The sequence below is a fragment of the Sarcophilus harrisii genome, chromosome 5 (genome assembly GCF_902635505.1).
Source record: "Sarcophilus harrisii chromosome 5, mSarHar1.11, whole genome shotgun sequence".
NCBI lineage: Eukaryota > Metazoa > Chordata > Mammalia > Dasyuromorphia > Dasyuridae > Sarcophilus > Sarcophilus harrisii.
This window is the reverse complement of record NC_045430.1, coordinates 149878351-149900237: the sequence shown is the minus strand read 5'-3', so window position 1 is coordinate 149900237 and position 21887 is coordinate 149878351. Positions and strand designations below refer to the sequence as shown.

Genomic DNA, 21887 nt, shown 5'->3' with positions numbered 1-21887 from the left:
TAGTAGCACCTCCCCGTTCCTCTCCTGAAATAGTTACTGTATCTAAGCCCCACCACGGATCTCTGCCATGTTTATCAGATTAACAGCCACTCCTCTCTCCATTCTATCATGAAGTTAATGCTGTCAGTGAAAGGAATTTCCCCAAGATGGTGTAGTAATGGAAGGGACAGCTCCCGCCAAATCCTCATGCTTTTCGTGGTGTCATTCACCTGGTGATTTCAAACCATTTGAAAAATACTAGAGATCTTCAGAATCTTTCTGTGGAATGTGGTTATTAACACACATACACACCCTTTTTTGGGTCTAAATCTATGATTTCAATGGGGATCTCCAATGTGAAAATTCCTTCCACTGATGCAATTACTCATCTGTAATTTATAGATTTACAGAACTGCGTGATGTATTGAGAGGGCAAAGTGACTAGCTTAGGGTCTCCTAACTACTATGGGTGACTATGTCGGATTCAGGACTTGAAACCAAGTCTCATCGATTATAACATAGCTATTCTACCCTCTACAATACCATAAACATATCTCAAGACCCCTTTAAAAATAGAAACTAAGACAAAGTTCATATTGAATAGAACTAAGATTAAAACCCAGAGCTCTAGACACACTAGAAATCAGCACCAATATTTCCATGCTGCCTTATTTTAGAACTCAGCACAGTAGGGCAAGGATAATCAGAAAATTCTTCCATGTGTTGAGGATCTATGGTTTTAATAATATAGTAATACACTCCACCAATCCAGGTCATCAACTTTTCTACATAATAGTAAAGAGTCCTCATGAATTGCTATGAGCCAAAAAATAAAATAAAATAAAAAATAAAAATCACCTGGTGATGGGAGACATAGAGTCCATCATCAGACCAATCCTTGAAACATTCCCAGTGTAGTAGATTCTTTCTGAGCCTAAGCTTTGCTGATACAACCTTTGAAAGCCCAGGATGAATCTTCAATCAAGCACTTATTCAGAAGAACTATGTGCTGTTACTGTGCTAGCTGCTGGAGTTACAAAGACAAAAATGAAACTATACCTGCCCTCAAGGAATTTCTGTTCTATTGTATTGTATGTTGGACACGGGGAAGAGACCAGTATATCAAGGCATTAGAATAGGGCTTTGATGGAGGTATCATCATATTAGACCTTGATGCTTTCTCCAATTCCATCTCTATTGGTCTCTTCTTTAAAAAAATGAAAAACAAATTTTGGCCATTATTGTATGGATCTAAAAACCAGGAAACCACCTTTACCACTGTGGATTATCACCTGTTTTGCAACTTGTAGTCTTAATGAATTGTCTGGGTCACTCAAAGGTTCAGAGACATTAGGACAGCACATAGTATAAATCAGGTGCAGGTCTTCCTGACTTCAAGGCTTGGTCTCTCTCTACTGTGTCACTTTACCTTTCTAATCCTTTTCTAAACAGAAAATAAATAAGTAAATGTACTTCTCCATTACTAATCAAAATGGTACTTCTCAGTAATTAGAAACAATGGCAGGGGCCCAAATGATGGAAAGACCTAATTCCAGAGTTCCTGCCACATCAGCACTGATCATTTTATCAAGGCAAGAAAAGGAATACTTACTCAATGCAGAGGGATTACTAGGTGTTTTGGAACCTATGGAAAACATCCATTTCTTAGCCATCTCCCTACTCCTTCCCTTCTCTCTAAAGGATCCAGGTTATACAGGAAAAGATTATTCCTTTCATAGAGTTAGAACAACCAGAATTGGTTTCCCAGGTTGTAGAAAGGATCAGGCTTACAGAGTGACTTACAGAGATTCTTTATCTTCCTTGGGTTTGAAGGAGCAGTATCTTCGGATGAATTTCACCAGTAGGAAGAACTGGTATCCCAGGAGACCCAAGAGTAGCATGGAGCCCACCGTAATAATGAATGGGACATACCAAGCCGATGATGAATAAATATTTTCTCTCTGAATCAGGTATGTGACTCTGGGCTTGAAAAGAAGAGGGAGGTGGGGCAGCACTGGTCATATTTTTATATATTCATATCATTTAATATTCATTTGTATATATATATATAAATATAATTTATATCTAGTATAAATTAGAGCTTACATTTTCCACTCATAATGTTTCATTTACATACCTACTAAGTTTTTTTTAGAAATTGGATAGGGGTATACCACTATATATATGTGTGATATATATGATTTATCTCCTAGGTATCCCACTATCCACTATCCTATATATGTGTGTGTGTGTGTGTGTGTGTGTGTGTGTGTGTGTATAAATTCCCAAATATCCATTAGTTAAAAATCCAGAAAAGTTAAGGAATATGTGAAGGCTTACAATACCTATTTTAAATTTTATCCCAATATGGCTTCTCAAGGAGATATACTCACAGGTATATACATGGGCACTCACATGTAACATACTATACACACACAAGCCCACATGTATGTGCACATATACATTTATGTGCAATACATTCTGTGTGTATATAAATATTATTATAAATATTATATTATATATAATACATTAATTATAATTAATTATATATTTATATTATATATAATTATACATTTTATTTATATAGAATATTATTATTATAGTTATATATTTTATAATAATTATATATTATATATTATTATAAATATTACACATTATGTGATTTTATTTATATATATATACATATATGTATATATACATATGATTACATTGGCTGAGAAAATTCCCTCTACTAATGTAAATTGATATCTCTGCAACTGAACATCTTGGAGAATTGCTTGGGACATGGAGAGCTTGTGAGTATCAGAGCTGAATTTGAACACAGGTTTTCCCGAGTTCAAGGTTAGCTGTGTACCCACTATAGCACATATCTCCCCAAAGAGCCAAGCCCCCAAGTCTCCTTGGCTCTTGCTGATGCATGGATACTCCAGCGTCTGACTTGGTGATAAGTATTTCACTGACAAGGCATAAAGCCATTCAAATCTCTTTCAATCCTCTCAACAGTGGTTACTCTTAGGTTCCTTCAGCTGCATATTATGACTTCAAGGTTAGTAGGTGAGTTGAGTGATGGTCAAACTGACTAAATTTCCTTCTGCTTTAAATCCTGTGAGATTTTTCTGTAAGGGGGATGGGTGCCTGGAAGTGACTATAAATGGTGCCAGAAGGGCAGTAAAAATCAGTCATCAGCCAAAATATGGCCTATCTACAGTTGGTTAAGAAAGAACAAGTTGTTGCTTGGGGCCATGACTAGAGCATCAGAAGTTAAATTTCTCATTCACTTTATGAACAGAGTGGCCAAGGCTTCCTCCATTTCCATCGGCTCCCAGAGATTGCCCAGCTCTAGCACACAGGATTCCATCCCCTAATCATCTCCTAGCCACCGAGGTCTTCTCAAGTCCATAGCGTTTCCTCCAGGACCAGAGAGATCTAACTGAACAACTAACAAAAGAATGCAGTTGGAAGCTCGGGACCGCCAAGGTTCTTACCGTGGAAGTGGTGGTGATGACTGTGGTTGGTTGAGGGATGACTTGGATATTCAGTGTCACTGTCCCTGTCTGAACAAAAGCCTCTGCTTTCTTCCTGCTGGTCAGCAAGTTGTCATCTGTTACGTAGATGAGCAGCTCGTAGTCCCAGGCTTTATCAAAACCACTGGAATAATCAAAAGGAGTTGCGAGCAGGAGGCTTGTGATATTTGATCCAGCATTGGGGGAGAAAGTGAAATGATTGTTCTTGTTCCCTAAATAGATTTTTAGAATAAGAGCATGGAGGCAGGAAATAAAGAAAAGGAAGGGAAAAAAAGAGATGATCAGGCAAATGTCATCTAGTCCAATTCATATTTGAGCAAAAATCATATCATCTATTAATCAATCAACAAGCATTTCTTAAGCACCTATTATAGAACTACAAAGATAGAAATGAAATAGTCCCTACTCTCAACATGTTTACAGTTTAATAAGGTAGATAACATTTGTTATCTGTGTTTGTGATTTGTGTTTGTGTATGTATATGTACAGAATATGAAATAGACACACGGTACTCAGGAAGGATGGATTGTACAAATTGGAGGGATTAGGAAGAGCTTCACGTAAAAGGTAGTTACTGAGCTGAATTTTGAAGGAAGTAAGGTATTCTATGAGAAAGTGATTAGAGAGAACCTTCCTGGCATGAGGGATGGCCGGTGGAAAGGCATAGAGGGGGAACACCGAGTGTGATGTATAAGGAATGGCAGGAAGTTTAGTGTGATGAGACTAGGGATGTGGGAAGAGCAATAATGTATAATGAGACCAGAAAGATAAGTGGGGGCCAGACTGTGAAGTACTTTAGAAACCAGAGAGGTTTATATGTGATCCTAGAATCAATAGATATCTACTGCTGTTTATTAAGCAAAGGAGGAATATAGTCAGATCTGAATTTAAGGAAAATCACTTTGGCAACTGGTTAAAGGAGATATTGGACTAGGGAGAGACCTGAGGAAAGGAGACCAATTAGGAGGCTTTTGCAATATCCCTGACAAATGATCATCCTATTGCCTCCTGAAGACTGTTGGTGAAAAGGAATTTATTATCTCATGAGACAGCCTTTTCTATGCTAGAACAGCTCTAATTAGTGGCAAGTTTGCCCTTTCCTACCTCCCAGGCCTCCCTTGGCCCCACTTTAACCTTCTCCAAAAACCCAATCCTATATTTTTGGTGAATGATATATCTATTCCACTAGTGACATCCCAGGCCACAAATGTGTCTTGATTTAGTTTGGAAACAGCAAGAACCTTTAGGACATTCAACTTTGTTGAGGATTAAAATAAGGAGGAAAAAAATGTGTTCTATATAGCATCACTGTGGTAATGCTTAGATACGAACTAAATTGCCTCTGTGAAGGCTATTCAGTGATTTTTTATCTTTATCATTATAAGCATTTACTTAAGGAGGATAAAAATACAGGCATCAAGATAGTCTTATCCCCTTGAATGGGGCAATACAACATATAAAGGACAGATCTCAATGGATTTGATGCATATTTGCAGAATTATAGTTTTGGAAATGGCCAGGAAGTGATATAAAGACCTGATTCCAGGCAGGATAAATGGAAGATCTACTGGTGGAGCTCAGAATCCCATAACAGAATCAAGGAGCCAGCAGGAAGGGGATGAAGAGGAGATTCATTCTTGATATATTTGGCAACTCATCCCAGAACATTTCCTTATGACAACATATGAACAGAACAGCAATTCCCTTAAGGAAGCTGTCTCCATTATGGTGACCCTAAGTACTCAATAGGTCAAGAGGAGAAATTCAATCCCTGCTTTCATGATATAGCCAGCCATGTCTGAACACGATAATATTCACAGAACCAGTTGTTGTACACTTGATTCAGTCCTGTCTAATTTTTTGGACTCCATTTGGAGTTTTCTTAGCAAAGATACCAGAATGATTTGCCATTTCCTTCTCCCACTCATTTTATAGATGAGGAAAATGACTTGCCTGGAATCACACAGCTATGAAGTGTCTGAGGCTGGATTTGAACTTACAAAGATGGGTTTTCCTGAATCCAGATCCAGTACCTGGACTTGAACCCACAGCTAGTCAATGAAGAGAGATTTCTGGTAACTTTAGAAAGGCAAGAGCATTTACAGATATTGTTAGGACCCTTCCTCATGCTATTAAGCATTCCTAGAATCTTTCCATCTGTTTCCCAATCCTGCTCAGACTTATATCATCTCTTCATCTCCCTTTCACTGAATCCTAATCTCAGCCCCTAAGCTTGGAGTCAAGAAAACCTGAATTCAAATCCAGTTTCAGAAATTTGCTAGTTATGCATTCTTGAGCAAGTCATTTAATCTGTAAAATGGGAATAATAATAACAATACCTCCCAGAATTGTTGTGAGGATCAGATGAGATAATAATTGTAAAGTATTTAGCTCAGTGCCTGCCACATAGTAAGCACACTATATTCATGATGATGATGAATAAGTGAGTTTTTTCATCCTACTTAGAACTAGTTCTTCATATCATTCCTAAACTACTTCCAAATCATGCTAAAATAGCCTTGCACTATTCTATCTCCCCTTTATATGTTGTGTTTCTCCATTAGAAAGTAAGTTCCAGGACAGGAGCTATCTTGTTTGCTTGTATTTGTATTCTCAGCACTCAGTGGAGTGCCTGACTTTTTCAATGATTTTTCATTCATTTCAGTCATTCATGGCTGAGTGAAGCCTGTGAGGTTTGGTCATATTGCCTGCATCCGTTAAATTCAACTCATTTCTCCAGTGGTTCCAGACTTGTTACTGAGTGAAAACTAGTAAATGGAGCAAGGGATGATGCAATTTTCTCTCTCTTAGCAGCAGGGCTTACCAAAAGGCCTTTGGGGTCTTGCTGAGAGTATAGATTATTTTCATTTTATAAGACTTCCAATCTGGAGACAGTTTCTACCTCTGGGTTTTGTGACGCACATGCTTGGTGAGAGCCCCCACTGCTTTGGGATCCTGCCACTCTAGAATTCAGCAGGGGGTGAAGAATAGATTTTCTTCTTTTATTTGGAACTGTTTTGCTTATTTGGGCTTAAATCTCTGGCTTTTAACATTTCATTAGTGAAGTTATTTTTGGTCTAACTTCCATTGAGAGGCTTTTTTTTCTTTTTTCCTTTTTCCATGGTACTGCAGTTTTAAGGAAAGAAAATGAATGGGGCATAGGAGAATCCCAGAGGGCAAATTTCTCAATATGCATTTAATCCATTATTAGCCTGACAGATGACTCCAATTCCATGAAACCCATTAAAAGCCCTTACAAAAAGAGGGGCTCAGGGAGTTGGTCTAAAATGAAAACACAATGAAACTAATACAGATTCTTGAATCTTGGGAATGGTCTGTGCATTGGGTCAAGAGATCTCCAACAATGACAGACCTCCTATCTACTTACTCCCTCCCTTACACAAATTGTGGCCTGGGGATCAGGGGAAGAAAAAGGGAAACAAGAGAAAACAGAAGCAAGACCATGGCAACACGGAGCAAATTTAATTTTCCCTTCCCAAATCCTTCTGGCCTTATTTAGTATCTCATTTTCACGAGCCCATAGCCTAGATCAGTCCATAAGCACAGTTTTCATTCATTCCATATTCAGTGAGTGCTTTTACAGCCAAAGGCATTGTGCTGTGCACATCTTCCTGCCCTTCCAAAATGGTTTTCTAGAATTTCAAACTAGAATTGTTTTGGACAATCATATAATTGGACATATACTAATGTGTGTATATATGTATTTTATAAATAAAAATATAGGGAGTATATATAGAAATGTTCATTTGTTTACAACTTAATATATATATTTATATACATACATATCTGTGTATATATGAATGTGTATATATTTATTAACTTATCATACAAGTGTGTGTATATAAAATACATATGTATACGTGTACTAATTTGTTATACAAGTAGAAAGAAAGGAGAAAGGAATAAGCATTTACATAGCTTTCTATGTGCTAGATACTGTGCTAAGTACTTTTTATAGTTTTTTCATTTGATTCTCATAATAATCCTGCAACATAGGTACTATTATTATTCCTCTTTTACAATTGAGAGGAAACTAAGCCAAACTGAAGTTAAGTGACTTATCTCACAGCTGGCAAATATTTTGTTTTTTGTTTTTGCTGAGGCAATTGAGGTTAAGTGACTTGCCCAGGGTCACACAGCTAGAAAGTGTTAAGTGTCTGAGGCTAGATTTGAACTCAGGTCCTTCTGACTTCAGGGCTGGTGCTCTATCTACTGTGCTACTTAGTTGCCTCCTAGTAAATGTTTGAGGTCATATTGAATTCAAGTCTTCCTGATTCCAGGCCCAATCCTCTACTATGTCATCAATTGTCTCCTCCTCCTCTTCCTTTTCCTCCTCCTCCCCCTCTCCTCTCTCTCTCTCTTTCTCTCTCTCATATGTGTCCAATTCTTCGTGATCCAATAGGGTTTTTTTGTTGTTGTTGTTTGTTTGTTTTTTTGGCAAAGATACTACGGTAACAATGGTTAGAGCATCAGCCCTAAAGTCAGGAGGACTTGAATTCAAATCTGGCCTCAGCCACTTAATACTTCCTAGCTGTGTGATCTTGGGTAAATCACTTAACCACAATTACCTCACTTCCCCCCCTCCAAAAAAAAAAAAAAGATATTAGGATAGTTTGCCATTTCCTTTTTCATCTCATTTTACAGATGAAGAACTGAGGCAAACAGAGTATATGCTAATTTGTATAAAACTATATATTGTTTGTATACCAATTTAGATAAGATTTGCATATGATTCAAAAGTAGAAAGGATAGCAAACTTTCTAAATGACAGCATTAAAATTCAAAATATTTGTATAGTGGAATAATAGGTTGAATAGAATAATATGAAATTTAATGGGAATATATGTAAAGTTTTATATTTAGGCTCAAAAAAAAATGATGCAAGGGCAAAATCAGAGCATCAAGGCTAGGCAGCAATGAAAGCATATGAAAAGGTTCTGGGGATTTTAGTGCAATACATGATTAATCAATATGGCAGCTAAGTTAATGTAATGCTTGTCTACATTAAGAAAGGCATGGTATCCAGGAACAGGAAGATGATGCTACTACTTTATGCTACCCTTGTCAGACTATTATGTTTGATTGTAGATAGGACATGGATAAGCCAGAAGGCATCTAGAGGTACCAGCTAGAATGGAGAAGGGCTTTGCCATTTAAAGACTATATGATGGAAATGAATAAGTCTGGCCTGGAGAAGAAAAAAAAATTAAGGGGAGCATGATAATTGTCTTTTAATATTTGAAGGGATGTCATAGAAAAGAAGCATCCAATTTACTTTCCTCAACCCTAGAGGACAGAATTAGAAACAAAAAGTGCAAGTTGCAGAGATACTGATTTAGTCTTGGTGCAGGAAAATACTTCTTAACTGTTAAACCAATCTCAAAGTGGAATGGGCTCCCTCTGAAGAAAGTGTATTCCTCCTAAGTAGGGGGTTTCAAGCAGATGAGGACTTGTTTGGTACATTATGGAGTCAATACTTATTTGGGTAGAACTAGAAGGCCTGTGAAGTCCTGAGCTTCTGTGATTCTGAGTCAAACACTCTACCTTGACCAATGAAATAGCGGAAAGACCTGGGACTGGAATCTTTGTCAATGCACGTTAGTTTGAAATTCTGAATATTTGTGCCAACTCTTAGGTCCACGGGAATTGACAGGAAATAGAAATTTGGTTCACAGATTGGTTTTTCATCATTTTCATTAAGAATGTTCACAGTTACCTAGAAAAGGGAGATCACCAGTTATATGAGGGATTCCCAATCTCCTCCATAGAATTTTCTTCTTCTTCCAAAATAATTAGGCATTACACACACACACACACACACACACACACACACACACACATACACACACACACAAAACAGACAGCAAGGTAAAATTCAAATCTCATCTCATACACTAGCTGTCCGATCCTGGGCAAGCCATTTAACATCTGTCAGCCCCAGTCTTTTTGTTTATAAAATAAAAGGATATACCTTCTGGAGTTATTGTGAAAATAAAATGATGATATTGGTAAGAAAAAAAAACACTTTGCAAACTTCAAAGTGTTAAAATTTACAAAAACAATGCCAAATTGTTTCTCCAGGAATGGCAGTAGGTTGCCCATATTACAATCTTCCCTATTGCTATGTGTAGCCAGTGAGAAGCTTGAGTTAGTGATAAAGTCTATGGTCACTGCAGATTGGACATAACTTGTTCCAATGAGATCAAATTCAGGACTTTTGATTTCATTACTTTACTCTAACAACTCTAACAACTTAGCTTTCATTACCTAACTCTAACAGACTCTAACAACTAAGTTAAGTAGCTTGAGACTGAGACCACAGTTTGATCTCTTTGACTGTTTTCTTGTAGAGTTGGTAAATTGGGATATATCCTAGTAGGTCGTTGAGTTCACTTTCTACTTTGATCCATTAGTACTTACATCCATTTTTGAAATGTGGGCAAATTTAGTCTTACTTTGGAATTTAACCATTTCAACTATTTCTAAATTTAGGATTGAAATAAAGGTTTAGCTTACTCAGTTCCCAAATTAGGATTCTATCGATTTTTTTAGCCTCTACATAATCCCTAGTTAGTCTCTGATTTCATATTCTCTATCTCCTGCCAAGCCAGCAATGCTGAGCCCTTGGTTTTGTTTTTAAAAAAATCTTAAAATCCATTGATTCAAAAGAGGTTTTTCCTGGACTTTGTTGGCATTTAGTTATTATTTTAATTTCTATTTTAGTAGATAGAGAAATTAGAATAGGGAATTCCCTATTACTCAAAATCCCATGGAAAATTAGGAAAAAACCTGAGAAGTGAACTTAGTTTCTTGATTTCTCCCCAAACATTCTCTTCACTTGACTAGATTAATCATTAGTTCAGTTTATGTTTCTTTCACATTTTTCTGAGTTTGCTGATAGAACAGGAGGAGAATGGTTCCATGCAAGTAGTCCATTATCTTCAACTACTTTTAATTACTGACAATCACTGATCCAATGGCTGCCCTCTTTACCAGACATGCCTCCAGATAATGTTGTAGCATCTAAACAATAAGAGTAAGAGTTATGAAACTGCATTGCTGATGGCAGAGTTGTAGCCAGCAGAGTATTAAAAAGGTCTCGTACTAGGGTTCACATTTACTTCTGTATCTGCTGCTCTGGCTTATTACAACTCCCTGGAACAAGATGCCCCTCCCAGGATAAGCTCATCACCCTTAAACTTACTACCATACTGCTAATTCAATTCTTGCTTGATACCTCCTCCCTCAAGAATGAATACCAAATTCTTCTCAATTCTTCTCTTCCTTAATAAAGGTCAGAAAATGAATTCTGAGCTAATCACTCCACTTTGCACCTGCTACCCTGTTTGGTTTCAATTCCTTCTTCACTAGGTACCCAAGGTGTCCCCTCCAACCTCCCCTTCCTGCTTTCCTGCCTCCCTTTGTGTGTAATCTCCCCCTTTATGTTGTAAATTCCTTGAGGGCAGGAACTGTATATTTTTATTCATTGCATCCGCAGCACTTAGCAAAGTGTCTGGACATATTAAAGGAACTTAATAAATGTTGTCTGAATTGGATTGGTTTGGATTGACATAGGTTAGGGAGAAAGGTGAGGGAATTTCCTCCCTGAAAAGACCCCTTTCTTTCCTAGGCTGATCACCAGTCTTTACCTGTTTTCTGTGGACCTGTTTTGCCATGTAAGCGGCCACCACCCCAGAGTACTATCACCCGAGCTAAAGAGCAACATAATCACATCTCTCCATCCCTACCCTACTAGAGATGTATCTTTTCAAAGTCCACTTCTCTGTCCAACTTTTAAAGGGGCAAAGATTGCCTCCTCTCTTGAAACAACAATTCCCACAATCCTTTCCCACTTTGCTCACTCAGCTGTTTTGCCATAGGTAAAAAAAATTTATCTAGTTACTGCGTCACAGGTGGGTAACTATACCTGTCACTTTTTTGGTTTCATGCACTTTCAAAGCCTCGCTCACAGTGCATGAGAATGTATGTTGTGCATTAGAATTTATTAATGGATGAAAGCAGTAGTTTGGGAATTAGGCAGTCTACCCGCTAATCCTACCTCTTATCTTGACTCAAGATGTGCTCTTGGGCATAAAGTCTTTAATTTTCTTCCATTTCTACCGTGCAATAGAGATGCTTGCTACTGTCTACTTTCATTCTCCTTGAAACACTGCAATGGTATGGGAAATGTCCTGATTCCTCAAAGGTATATCCAATCCAAGAGCTATAGGTTATATTTAGCTATTAACATGATTTCTTGCTGTCTTTAATTTTTTCCATTTCTATCATGCAACAGGGATGCTTGCTACTGTCTACTTTCATTCTCCTTGAAACACTGCAATGGTACGGGAAATGTCCTGATTCCTCAAAGTTATATCCAATCCAAGAGCTATAGGTTATATTTAGCTATTAACATGACTTCTTGCTGTCTTTAATTTTTTCCATTTTTACCATGCAACAGGGATGCTTGCTACTGTCTACTTTCATTCTCCTGGAAACACTGCAATGGTACCAGAAATGTCCTGATTCCTCAAAGCTGTATCCAATCCGAGACTACAGGTTATGTTTAGCCATTAGCACAACTCCTTGCTGAGCTCAAAGATTCTGCCTCTAACTTATTTCAGCCCATGATGTTTGAAAAGCTTAAGGAAAATCCATCAGGTAGATTGTCATTACTCACAGTGACTGTGCTGCTCTCCTCCCTGTTAGCAGCCTGTATTGTAAGGATGTGCTGAGGGACTGATTCAAAGTCAGCCTTAGTCATGAGCTGGAGCACCCCTGTTTTAGGGTTAATCCAAAACAGACTCATGTACTGGATGGTGGAGCCTCCAGTGAGAATGGAATATGTTACATCACTTTGTGGTTCATCTTCATCCCTTGCGTGAACCTGTCCAATGCGTGACTGAACTGAAAGGAATAAAGCATTTCAAATGAGGGCTTTTTTTTCCAGAGGAGAAGGCAGAGAGAAAAATATATGTTGGAATAGGTATGTCTCCAACCATCATAGAAAAACAGTATTGTAATGGTGGTTAGAGCATTAGAAGTAGGAAGTTATTTAGTTGTGGTCATGTCCAACTCTTCATGACCCTGTAGACTATATTATACATGAGATTTTCTTAGTAAAGATAGTGAAGTGGATTGCCACCTTCTTCTCCAGTGGAATAAGTAAATAGACGCTAAATAATCAAGGACGTCACATCACTGCTCTGATCCTCAGTTTTCCCATTGGTAGACTAAATATGATCCCATAGTATCTACCTCATAAGGTTACTATAAGGCTCAAATATCATTATGTATCTAAACCACTTTGCCCACTGCTTAGTATTGCTACTGTAGGGCTAAGGATTTCAGGACCTTCCTTTTCAGATCCATTGGGGCACTCAAGTCCTATCCTTTTGTTTAATTAAAGCTTTTTATTTTCAAAACACATACATAGATAATTTTCAGCATTCACCCTTGCAAAACCTTGTGTTCCAAATTTTTTTCTCTTTCCCTTCCTCTCTAGATGGCAAATAATACAATATATATTAAACATGTGCAATTCTTTTATACATATTTCAATGATTGTCATGCTGCAAAAGAAAAATTTAGATCAAAAATGAAAATGAGAAAAATGCAAGCAAACAATAACAAAGAGTGAAAATACTATGTTGTGGTCCACATTGAGCCCTATCCTTATCACTGCCATGTATTGACTACAAAGGACACTCTGCCAGCTTAATTTCTTCAGTGGCTTTAGTTCTTTGTTTATAGTTTTCCTCTTCACCTCACTTTGTATTTATACTGTAGAGTTTACTGGCTTCAAGGTTACTCTGAATGATTTTTTTTAAGGGACTGTAAAAAGTTTTGGCCAAGAGGAAAAATGTAAGCTCTGGCACTTGAACTCAAGACTTATGATTCTATCTAATATTCTATCCACTACACTATATAATATAACCTATACCACATTACAGTATAAATTTAATCCTTCCCAGGTCTGGGGTGATTGATTCACTGAAGGACGAGTTTGTGATACTATATCATGGAACAGAGGATTTAGCTCCTGATTGGCAGAAAGACCTCTAAACTGAGATGCTATTTAAGGTAGAAAGACTTGGGGAAAGAGAACAAGCAGAAAGCAAAATTTTGATTGTTAAATGGGACATCTTTCTGGACATACAGATATGTGGGTAGCTAGCCTTTGACATGTCCCTTAATTCCAGGTACATGTATCCCTAGAGGCTGATATAAGCTAACATATGAGAGAACCCCTTGGTTAAGCTAAGATTTTATTCTACTTCTAGAGCTCATCTACTCATTTGTCTTCTTTCCTCTGCACTATTCTTTATGACTATTCCCCAGTTTCTGATTACTCTTTGCTTAGATAAATGTGTTTGCTTGATATCTGAAGCTCTTTTGTGTGGAACCAGCATGAAGAGGGAGTTAACTCACTAGGTGACTAAGAATAAGCAAAATGTCATCCTCCCCTTTAGATAATTAGGGAAAGTAGTGTTTAATCTTGAACTCTAAAAGAATCATACTCCTAGACTACAAATATTTGATGTGTAGTAAACAGACACAATTTGAGCCTAATTCCCTCCTGGAGAGAGAAGAGTAAAGAATGGATCATTCAGTTACATTCTTCTTTTTGCTCCCCACAAAAACAGAAATCCCAGTCTCCCTTAAAAATGGGATAGGTCAGATCTCAGATCACATACCTATATATCCATGCCACATGTAGGCCAGTGATTTTATATTATATATAAGCATCCACATCTATATTACCCAGGTGAGAAAATGGAATCTGATTGAGGTAAAGGTAAATTGCCCAGAATTTTTATTGTTATTTCAGTCATGTCCAATTCCTCATAACCTCATTGAGAGCTTTCTTGGCAAAGATACCAGAGTAGTTTACCATTTCCTTCTCTAGATCATTTTACAAATTAGGAAACTGAGGCAAACAGTTTAAGTGCCCAGGATCACACAGCTAGTAAGTGTCTGAGGTCATATTTGAACTCAGGAAGATGAGGCTTCCTGACTTCAGGACCAGAACTCTATCCACTATACCTCCCTGCCCAGAGTTACCTGTCTAATAAATGACTTGAACTCAGGATTTCTGACTTCCTCTAATATTCTATCCACTATTCTGCTGGTTGTACTCTTTCTTCTTTTTCTTTTTTTTGGGGGGCAACTGAGGTAAAGTAACTTGCCCAGGATAGAAAACTAATAAGTAGCTAAAAATCTGAATTTTAACTTCTGACTTCCAGAACCTGTACTCTATTCACTGCACCACTAACTACCCTTTACAAAGCTCTCACATCATATTAGTCATGATAATCTTTGGGAACCATTTTTTAAATAACCTTCACAAAGCAGACTAGACCAGTTTCCAAGTCAGTCGGTGAGCCAGTTAACAAACACTTAAATACCTATTAGGTGCCAGATACTATGTTAAGTGCTGGGGATACAAAGAAAGATAAACACATGCTCCCCGCCCTAAAAGAGCTTGCAAGGGTCCTCAAACTTTTTAAATAGGGGGCCAGTTCACTGTCCCTCAGACTGTTGGAGGGCTGGACTATAGTAAAAACAAAAACTTTGTTTTGTGGGCCTTTAAATAAAGAAACTTCATAGCCCTGAGTGAGGGGGATAAATGTCTTCAGCTGCCGCATCTGGCCTGCGGGCCATAGTTTGAGGACCCCTGTACAGGGAGACAACATGCAAGTAACCATCAATACACAAGATGCATATAGTACAAATGGAAGGTCAGATAAGTTAGCTAGAGAAGGATGAGAGAGGTTGGCCAGAAAATAGAATATTAAAGTTGCCCTCTTCCATCTCTAAACTACACAAAGTACAATTTATCCAAAAAACTTCCAGATATATTCCCTGACTCCCTGAAGCTAAGGGATAAGGACTGGACAAGATTTTGTTTTCCTTTCCTTTGGTAAGAGACAGAAAGCCAACAGGGAGAGAAAATGAAGTGGAAAGGAATTATGTTATAGTTTTTTTTTTTTTTAAGACCATGTTGTTTGAGGTCCCAAATAGAGAGTTGGCAGAAACCTAAGGAAAGAGCTGCTCTTGTAACCAAGATTGAAGTTGTTATTAGAGGGTAATTATTTATTTTTTAAAATTAACTTTTAAACTGGGAGAGTTGGGGGAAAAATCAATCAGAACACTAACTGAAGAGTTCATTCTTAAAATGAAAGCGATTGTATAAATCAGATAGTTGCTAAGCAGAGAATTTAAGAAACTTCAAGATGAACATGATGTAAGAAAAGTTTCCTTTATGATGGAAGGAAAGAGTGAAAATGCACTTATTAAGTGCTTATTATATACCAAGTGCTAGGAATATTCAACTACAAAAGCAAAGACAGCCCTTGCCTTCATGATGGTTATATTCTAATTTTAATCTATATCTGAGGAAAGTTACGAAAGGAGACTTTTTTCCTTTTTAAAAAGATGAGCCAGGTAAAAATCCAAGGAGTAGACAGTGGAGATGACAGGAGAACTTGGGGCACAAAAAAGGTAAATAGGCATAAAAATGGAATCTCACTTTTTTTTTCAGTAAACAACAGTTGAGAAAAGCCTAATTTTCTGTAGTAAATGATACTTGGGCTACTGCATCAATTTTTGAAAATAAGAGGGACGAGATATTTCCCAACTGCCATTATGCAAGATGAGACCTATGCACTTAGCCTTGGGTGCTGTCTCTTAGGAGACAGTGGAAAGACCATTAACTCTGGACTGAGAAGATTTTGGTACTAATCCCACCTCTGATACTTATTAGCTGTGTGACAGTGGGTAAACTACTTAGCCTCTAGAGACCTCAACTTTACTCCTCTATAAAATCCACTAAATAGCTTTTGAACCCCCCCCCCAGCATAAGATTTATGATTTCTAATGAGATCATATTTGTAAAAATCATATTAGCAAATGGCTGGTGCATAATAGGTACTTATTTCTTTCCCATACTCCCAGAAGGAAAAAAAAAGCATCCTTTGGCTCTAGAGTTCTGGTCAATAGCACTATCATTTTATTTTGTTATTATTATTCGGTCATGTTTGACTCTTCATGGCCCCAGTGGGGGTTTTCTTGGCAGATACATGAGTGGTTTGCTATTTCCTTTGCCAGCGCATTTTACAAATGAGTGGGTCAATGCCTAGGGTCATCTAGGTAGTATCTGAAGCCAGATCTGAACTTGGGAAAATTCATCTTCCTTGTTTCCTGATAAGCACTTTAACCACTTTGTTAGCTAGCTGCCATTATTTTATTACCTATCTGCTTTACTCACCTGATTTCAATTCTAAAACTTCAAATAAGTAGGATGAATTATCAAACTTTAAACGATGGTCATTTTCTGGAATTGTGAAGATATAAATGTAGACAGTACCTGAAAAAGGAGCAGAGGGAATATTCTAAAATTTCAAAGTTCTCTTCTTGCATCTTCTTTTGAACATGTGTGTCAACTAACTTGTTATTTCTGCTCTCATGGTAGAACATCTGTTAGGTAAGAAGTCAAGCATATACTTACTTTTATAGTAAGGAGATGCAATGTCCTGCACCTGGATTATTAAAGCATATTTATTCCCAGCTGCTAGATTATTTGTATCTTCATAATCCAGATCACCAATCAGCTAGATAAAAAATCAACAGATTTAAGATCATTGGGAGAAATTCACACACTGTAAATAATATTAGCAACATTATCTTTCCTTACAAAACAGTGAAGTGTTAATGGTAGGATGGTGTTGAATGGGGAAGAAGACAAAGAGATTTCTTCCAAATTATAAATAGCACTTTTAAGTTTACAAAATGTCTTATATACAAGATGCCCCCCAAACTGTAATGCTATTTTAAAATATTAAAGCTTTTGAGACATGCTAAATACCAACATTATCTCAAATGAGTCTTACAGCAACTCTGTGAGCTAGCTACTATAGACATTATTATCCCTATTTTGCAGATGAGAAAACTGAGACAGAGATAGATTAGATGATTCGCCCAAAGGGTAGACAACTTTGCAAGAAATAGATTTTGAATCCACAATTTCCTGCCTCTGAGTCTAATATTCCCTTCATTGGAATATGCCATCCTTTCCCATGAGAAATTTGATCTTCCAATATAAAATTCCCCCCACTTTCTTTTCTTTGTATCCCCATTCTTTTGTCTTTATCTCCCTTACCCCTCCATTTCCTATTTCTTTTCCAGACTTTCAGTTTAAGAGTTGAAAAGTTATGAATGGCTCAATAAAGTTTTAAAGAGTGGATTCAATTCTTTTTTCCCATCTTAAACTCTAGATTAACCATTCAAAATAAGATCTTGATCCTCTAATGCTAACTCCAGTTTTTCTTAAATAATTTTTGGTATACATATTTTGTTCTATATACATATTTTTGTGTACATATTTTGCATACATACTTTGTTTCTACATCATCTTTATTTCCAAATGTATCTCAACCTTGTGCCTTCCCAAAGAGCCATCCCTTTTTAACAAAGAATAAAAAAGGATTGAGGTGGAGGGAGAGGAAGAAACAGTTCTGCAAAAACTAATTAACAAATTAACTAAGTTATATAATATTTTCAATATTCCAGACCTATAGACAACATTCTAATGAGCAGAAACATACACATTTTCTCATCTCTTCTTCTGAGCCAAATCTAATCCTCACAATAAAACAGCATTCAGTTTCATTTCGGTTTATATTTTTCTAGTCATTTGCTTTATTGTTTCTAGTTCTGCTTATTCCTTTTGACTCTGCCTGCTCATTAGGTGAGAGGAAGGAATGCCTACATTTCTTTTTTCTATTTTTTTCAATAGAGTTTCCATTGCTTAATATGCTTATATCAGCAAAATCCACTAGCATTCTGTACCATTAGGAAAAATATGCACCAGAGGAAAGAACTCTAGCTTTAGAATCAGAAGACCAGAGTTCAAGTTCTGACTTCTACTTAACCATCTCTATGTGATCTCGGGTAAACTCTTTGAGCCTCAATTTCCCCGGCTGTAAAATGAGGAAGTTGGGCTAGATGACATCTGAGTCATCTTCTAGTGTTTTAAAATCTGTCCTCCCTTCATACCTCTATGCTTCAAAATCAAGGCTTTTGAAAAAAAAATAGAAGAGCCTATACTCTATGTTATTATGACCATGGGGGTCACAATTTTTTTAAAAATAATGTATCTTACAAGTCCCTAGACCTTCAGAATTGTTGCATGTTGTTATATGCAATAAACTATTCCCATTACCTGGATAAAATAATGAGGGAATGTCAGAAGTCTTTCAAAATGAGCTATATTAGCCACATTCTCTTGCTTTAGGAGTTAGCCCATAATATGTCTTTCTGGAGGTAGACAACATGCACTACAATCCATAGCCACATTCCCAAGATTCCTCTTTATTGACAGAGACCATTAACTCACCCAAATTTTTCCAGAGCCATCTGATTCCTGAAAAATTTTTTCATTGCTCCCTGATCCTGATAGATCAGTGAAATTGAACTGGTTGTTTGGTGCTTCAGCATCATTATCAAAGCAATGTTTCACTAGGTCCAGAAGCAGCATTTTCTTGTTGTGTTCAGACACAGAGATGCTGTTAAAAAGATCTGGTTTAATGTTTTTCCCAAGTGACAAATGGCTACTAAGCACCTGTCATTAGCCATGTGTAGGATATTTCAACTTCAAATTATTCATATTTAACAGGCATTAATTATCTACTATGGGCCCAAGAGTGTGCTAGGTTGTATGGGGAAGCAAAGTAAACAAAGGTTGGGAAGAAAAGGAAATGGAACAGAAAAGACTGGAATAAAATGGAATGGAAAAAAGGGAAGGGAAGGGAAGGAACAAAGGAAGGGAAGAGAATGAAGAAGTCAAAGAGAAAAAGAAGGGAAAAGAGAAAGGAAAAGTACAAAGGGAGAAAGAAAGGAAAAGGAGGGGAGAAGGCAAGAGGAAAATAAAGGGAAAAGAGAAGGGAAGGGGAAAAGGAAGGAAAAAGAGAAGGAAGGGACAGAAGGGGATAGAGGGAAAGAAGGAAAGGAGAAAGGGAAGAAAGAAAAGAGAAGGGAAGAAAGGAGGCATTTATTAAACATACTCTAAGTTAGGAACTGTGCTAAAGAATTGGAGCTATTGTGTTTAGAGAAGAGAAGACTTTAGGGACACATCAGATATCAGGCAGAGTTCTCACCTCGTGGGGAGATTTGCAGTGTCAGTTTATCATTGATGTGATTCTGGCTTCATATTAACCTTCATTAGATCTACTTCATCTCTATGGTATCTTACAGCATTAACTCCCAAGGAAGTTCACTCACTGGCTCCCTTAACTAGTACTTAAGCTCAAAGGGACCAAAACATAAATAATCTGATTGACAAGATAACAGATCTGGAAAAAGATAAGCTATATGAGCCCAGGAAAAGCATGAGAAAATTGAGACCCAGAGAGAAGAAATGATCTGTTGAATATCAAACAGGAAATAAGTAGATTCAAACCTAGATTCTCTAATTCCAATCAAGCATTTTCTCCATTTTATCAAGCTTGAATTGGATGGTGTTGATGTGTTTCAAGGGTTCTGACATCAGAGAAGTACCTCCTGATCCCATGACATATTATCAGAAGTGTGTTTTCTGATCCAGGTTTTGTACAAGGCTTAAGAATAATGTATTCTGGGCAGCTAGATGGCCCAGTGGATAGAGTACTGGCCCTGAAGGAGTTCAAATCCGACCTCAGACACTTAATACTTCCTAGCTGTGTGACCCTGGGCAAGTCACTTAACCCCAATTGCCTAAGCAAAAAATAAGAATAATGTGTTTTTCTGAACTGTAGACATAAATGTAGGTTTTTCCCATAAATACTATTTGTTAGAGAGTTGTTCCCTTGAGAAAGATAATAAATGCCACCTCTTGAAACTAGAGGAGAATGGCAAAAATAACTGTGGAGGACACTGAATAAGGCTGATATAAGAATGTCCTTTCTCAAAGTAGTTCTGAAAGAATCAGGAAACAATAACTTCAGGAGATAGTGAGAGGGCTGGTGTGAAGCAACTACCATTTGCTGGGAACTAGGAGAGCTACAGTAGAGCTGCAGAGGGAATAGAGCCATGGGGAATCATGATGAGTGGCAGGAAGTGATCCATCAGAAGCAAGCTGAGACAGAAGGGAACAATTATGTGAAAGATAATAATGGCCTGGTCACTTCCTTGCTAGAGCCCTGCATATGGTAGTACTATAAGTCACAGATATGGTGACTGAGGGAAAGGTTGCTCATTGCTTTCCCCGGGCTCAAATATATCTTGTCTTTTTCCAGATCTGTTATCTTGTCAGTCAAATTATTTATGTTTTGATCCCTTTGAGCTTAAGTACTAGTTAAGGGAACCAGTGGTGAACCTCCTTGGGAGGAAGTGCTGTAAGATACCATAGTTCCAAGATAATCTTGGCTAGAGAAATGAGATATCTCCCAAGGCATATTTGGATCTTTTGTGTCAAAAGAATACGCAAGAGTTATGCACATGTAGTATTTTGAAAAATGCCTGTATAATTATTTCTTATATAAAGCTTTTTATTTTCAAAACACATGCGTAGTTTTCAACATTCACCCTTGCAAAACCTTGTGTTCCACATTTTTTCCCTCCCTTCTCCCCGCCCTTTCCCCTAGATGGCAAGTAATCCAATATGTTAAACATGTGCGATTCTTCTATACATATTTCTACAGTTATCATGCTGCACAAGAAAAATCAGCTCAAAGAGGAAAAAAATGAGGAAGAAAACAAAATGCAAGTGCACAACAAAAACTGAAAATACTACATTATGATCCACACTCAATTCCCACTGTCCTCTCACTAAATGCAGATGGCTCTCTTCATCACAAGATCATTGGAACTGGTCTGAATCACAGAACTGATCATCTTATAATGTTGTTGTTGCTATGTACAACGTTCTCCTGCTTCTACTCACTTCACTTATCATCAGTGCATGTAAGTCTCTCCAGGCTTTTCTGAAATCATCCTACTGATCGTTTTTTATAGAGCAATAATATTCTATTGCATTCATATACTATAACTTATTCAGCCATTCTCCCACTGATGGGCAACTATCAGTTTCCACTTCCTTGCCACTACAAAAATATACCTATATAATTGTGAGCTATTATTGTTAGAGAAATACAATAAGTGCAGCTTTATTCAAAGTCACTGTTTAAGATGAACCCTCAAAACGGAATGTGGATCAAGAAGCTGGAAAGAATATGACAGAGACAATGAAAAATAATCCAGTTGTATCGAAGTCAGTTTCTGGATCTCTAAAATGGAGCTGATAACAGAGGATCTTTAATCCATCACCGCCTCCTTTATTTCTGAGGCTAAAGGTTCCTCCTCCATCATCTCCACAGTCTTCCTGGA

The 21887-nt window shown here is 37.3% G+C and overlaps 1 protein-coding gene across 1 annotated transcript in view; it reads right to left on the bottom strand.

Annotated features, from left to right (window-relative positions):
* CDHR3 (cadherin related family member 3) overlaps positions 1-21887 on the bottom strand; it is a gene marked incomplete at its 5' end in the record, with an annotated part of 88878 nt that overhangs the window by 13775 nt on the left and 53216 nt on the right. The window contains 7 exons of the mRNA XM_003771487.4: positions 1783-1964; positions 3465-3715; positions 9069-9240; positions 12205-12431; positions 16795-16893; positions 17035-17137; positions 18922-19090. Of these exons, the coding sequence (XP_003771535.2) occupies positions 1783-1964; positions 3465-3715; positions 9069-9240; positions 12205-12431; positions 16795-16893; positions 17035-17137; positions 18922-19090 (1203 nt within the window). The remainder of the gene's footprint in view (positions 1-1782; positions 1965-3464; positions 3716-9068; positions 9241-12204; positions 12432-16794; positions 16894-17034; positions 17138-18921; positions 19091-21887) is intronic.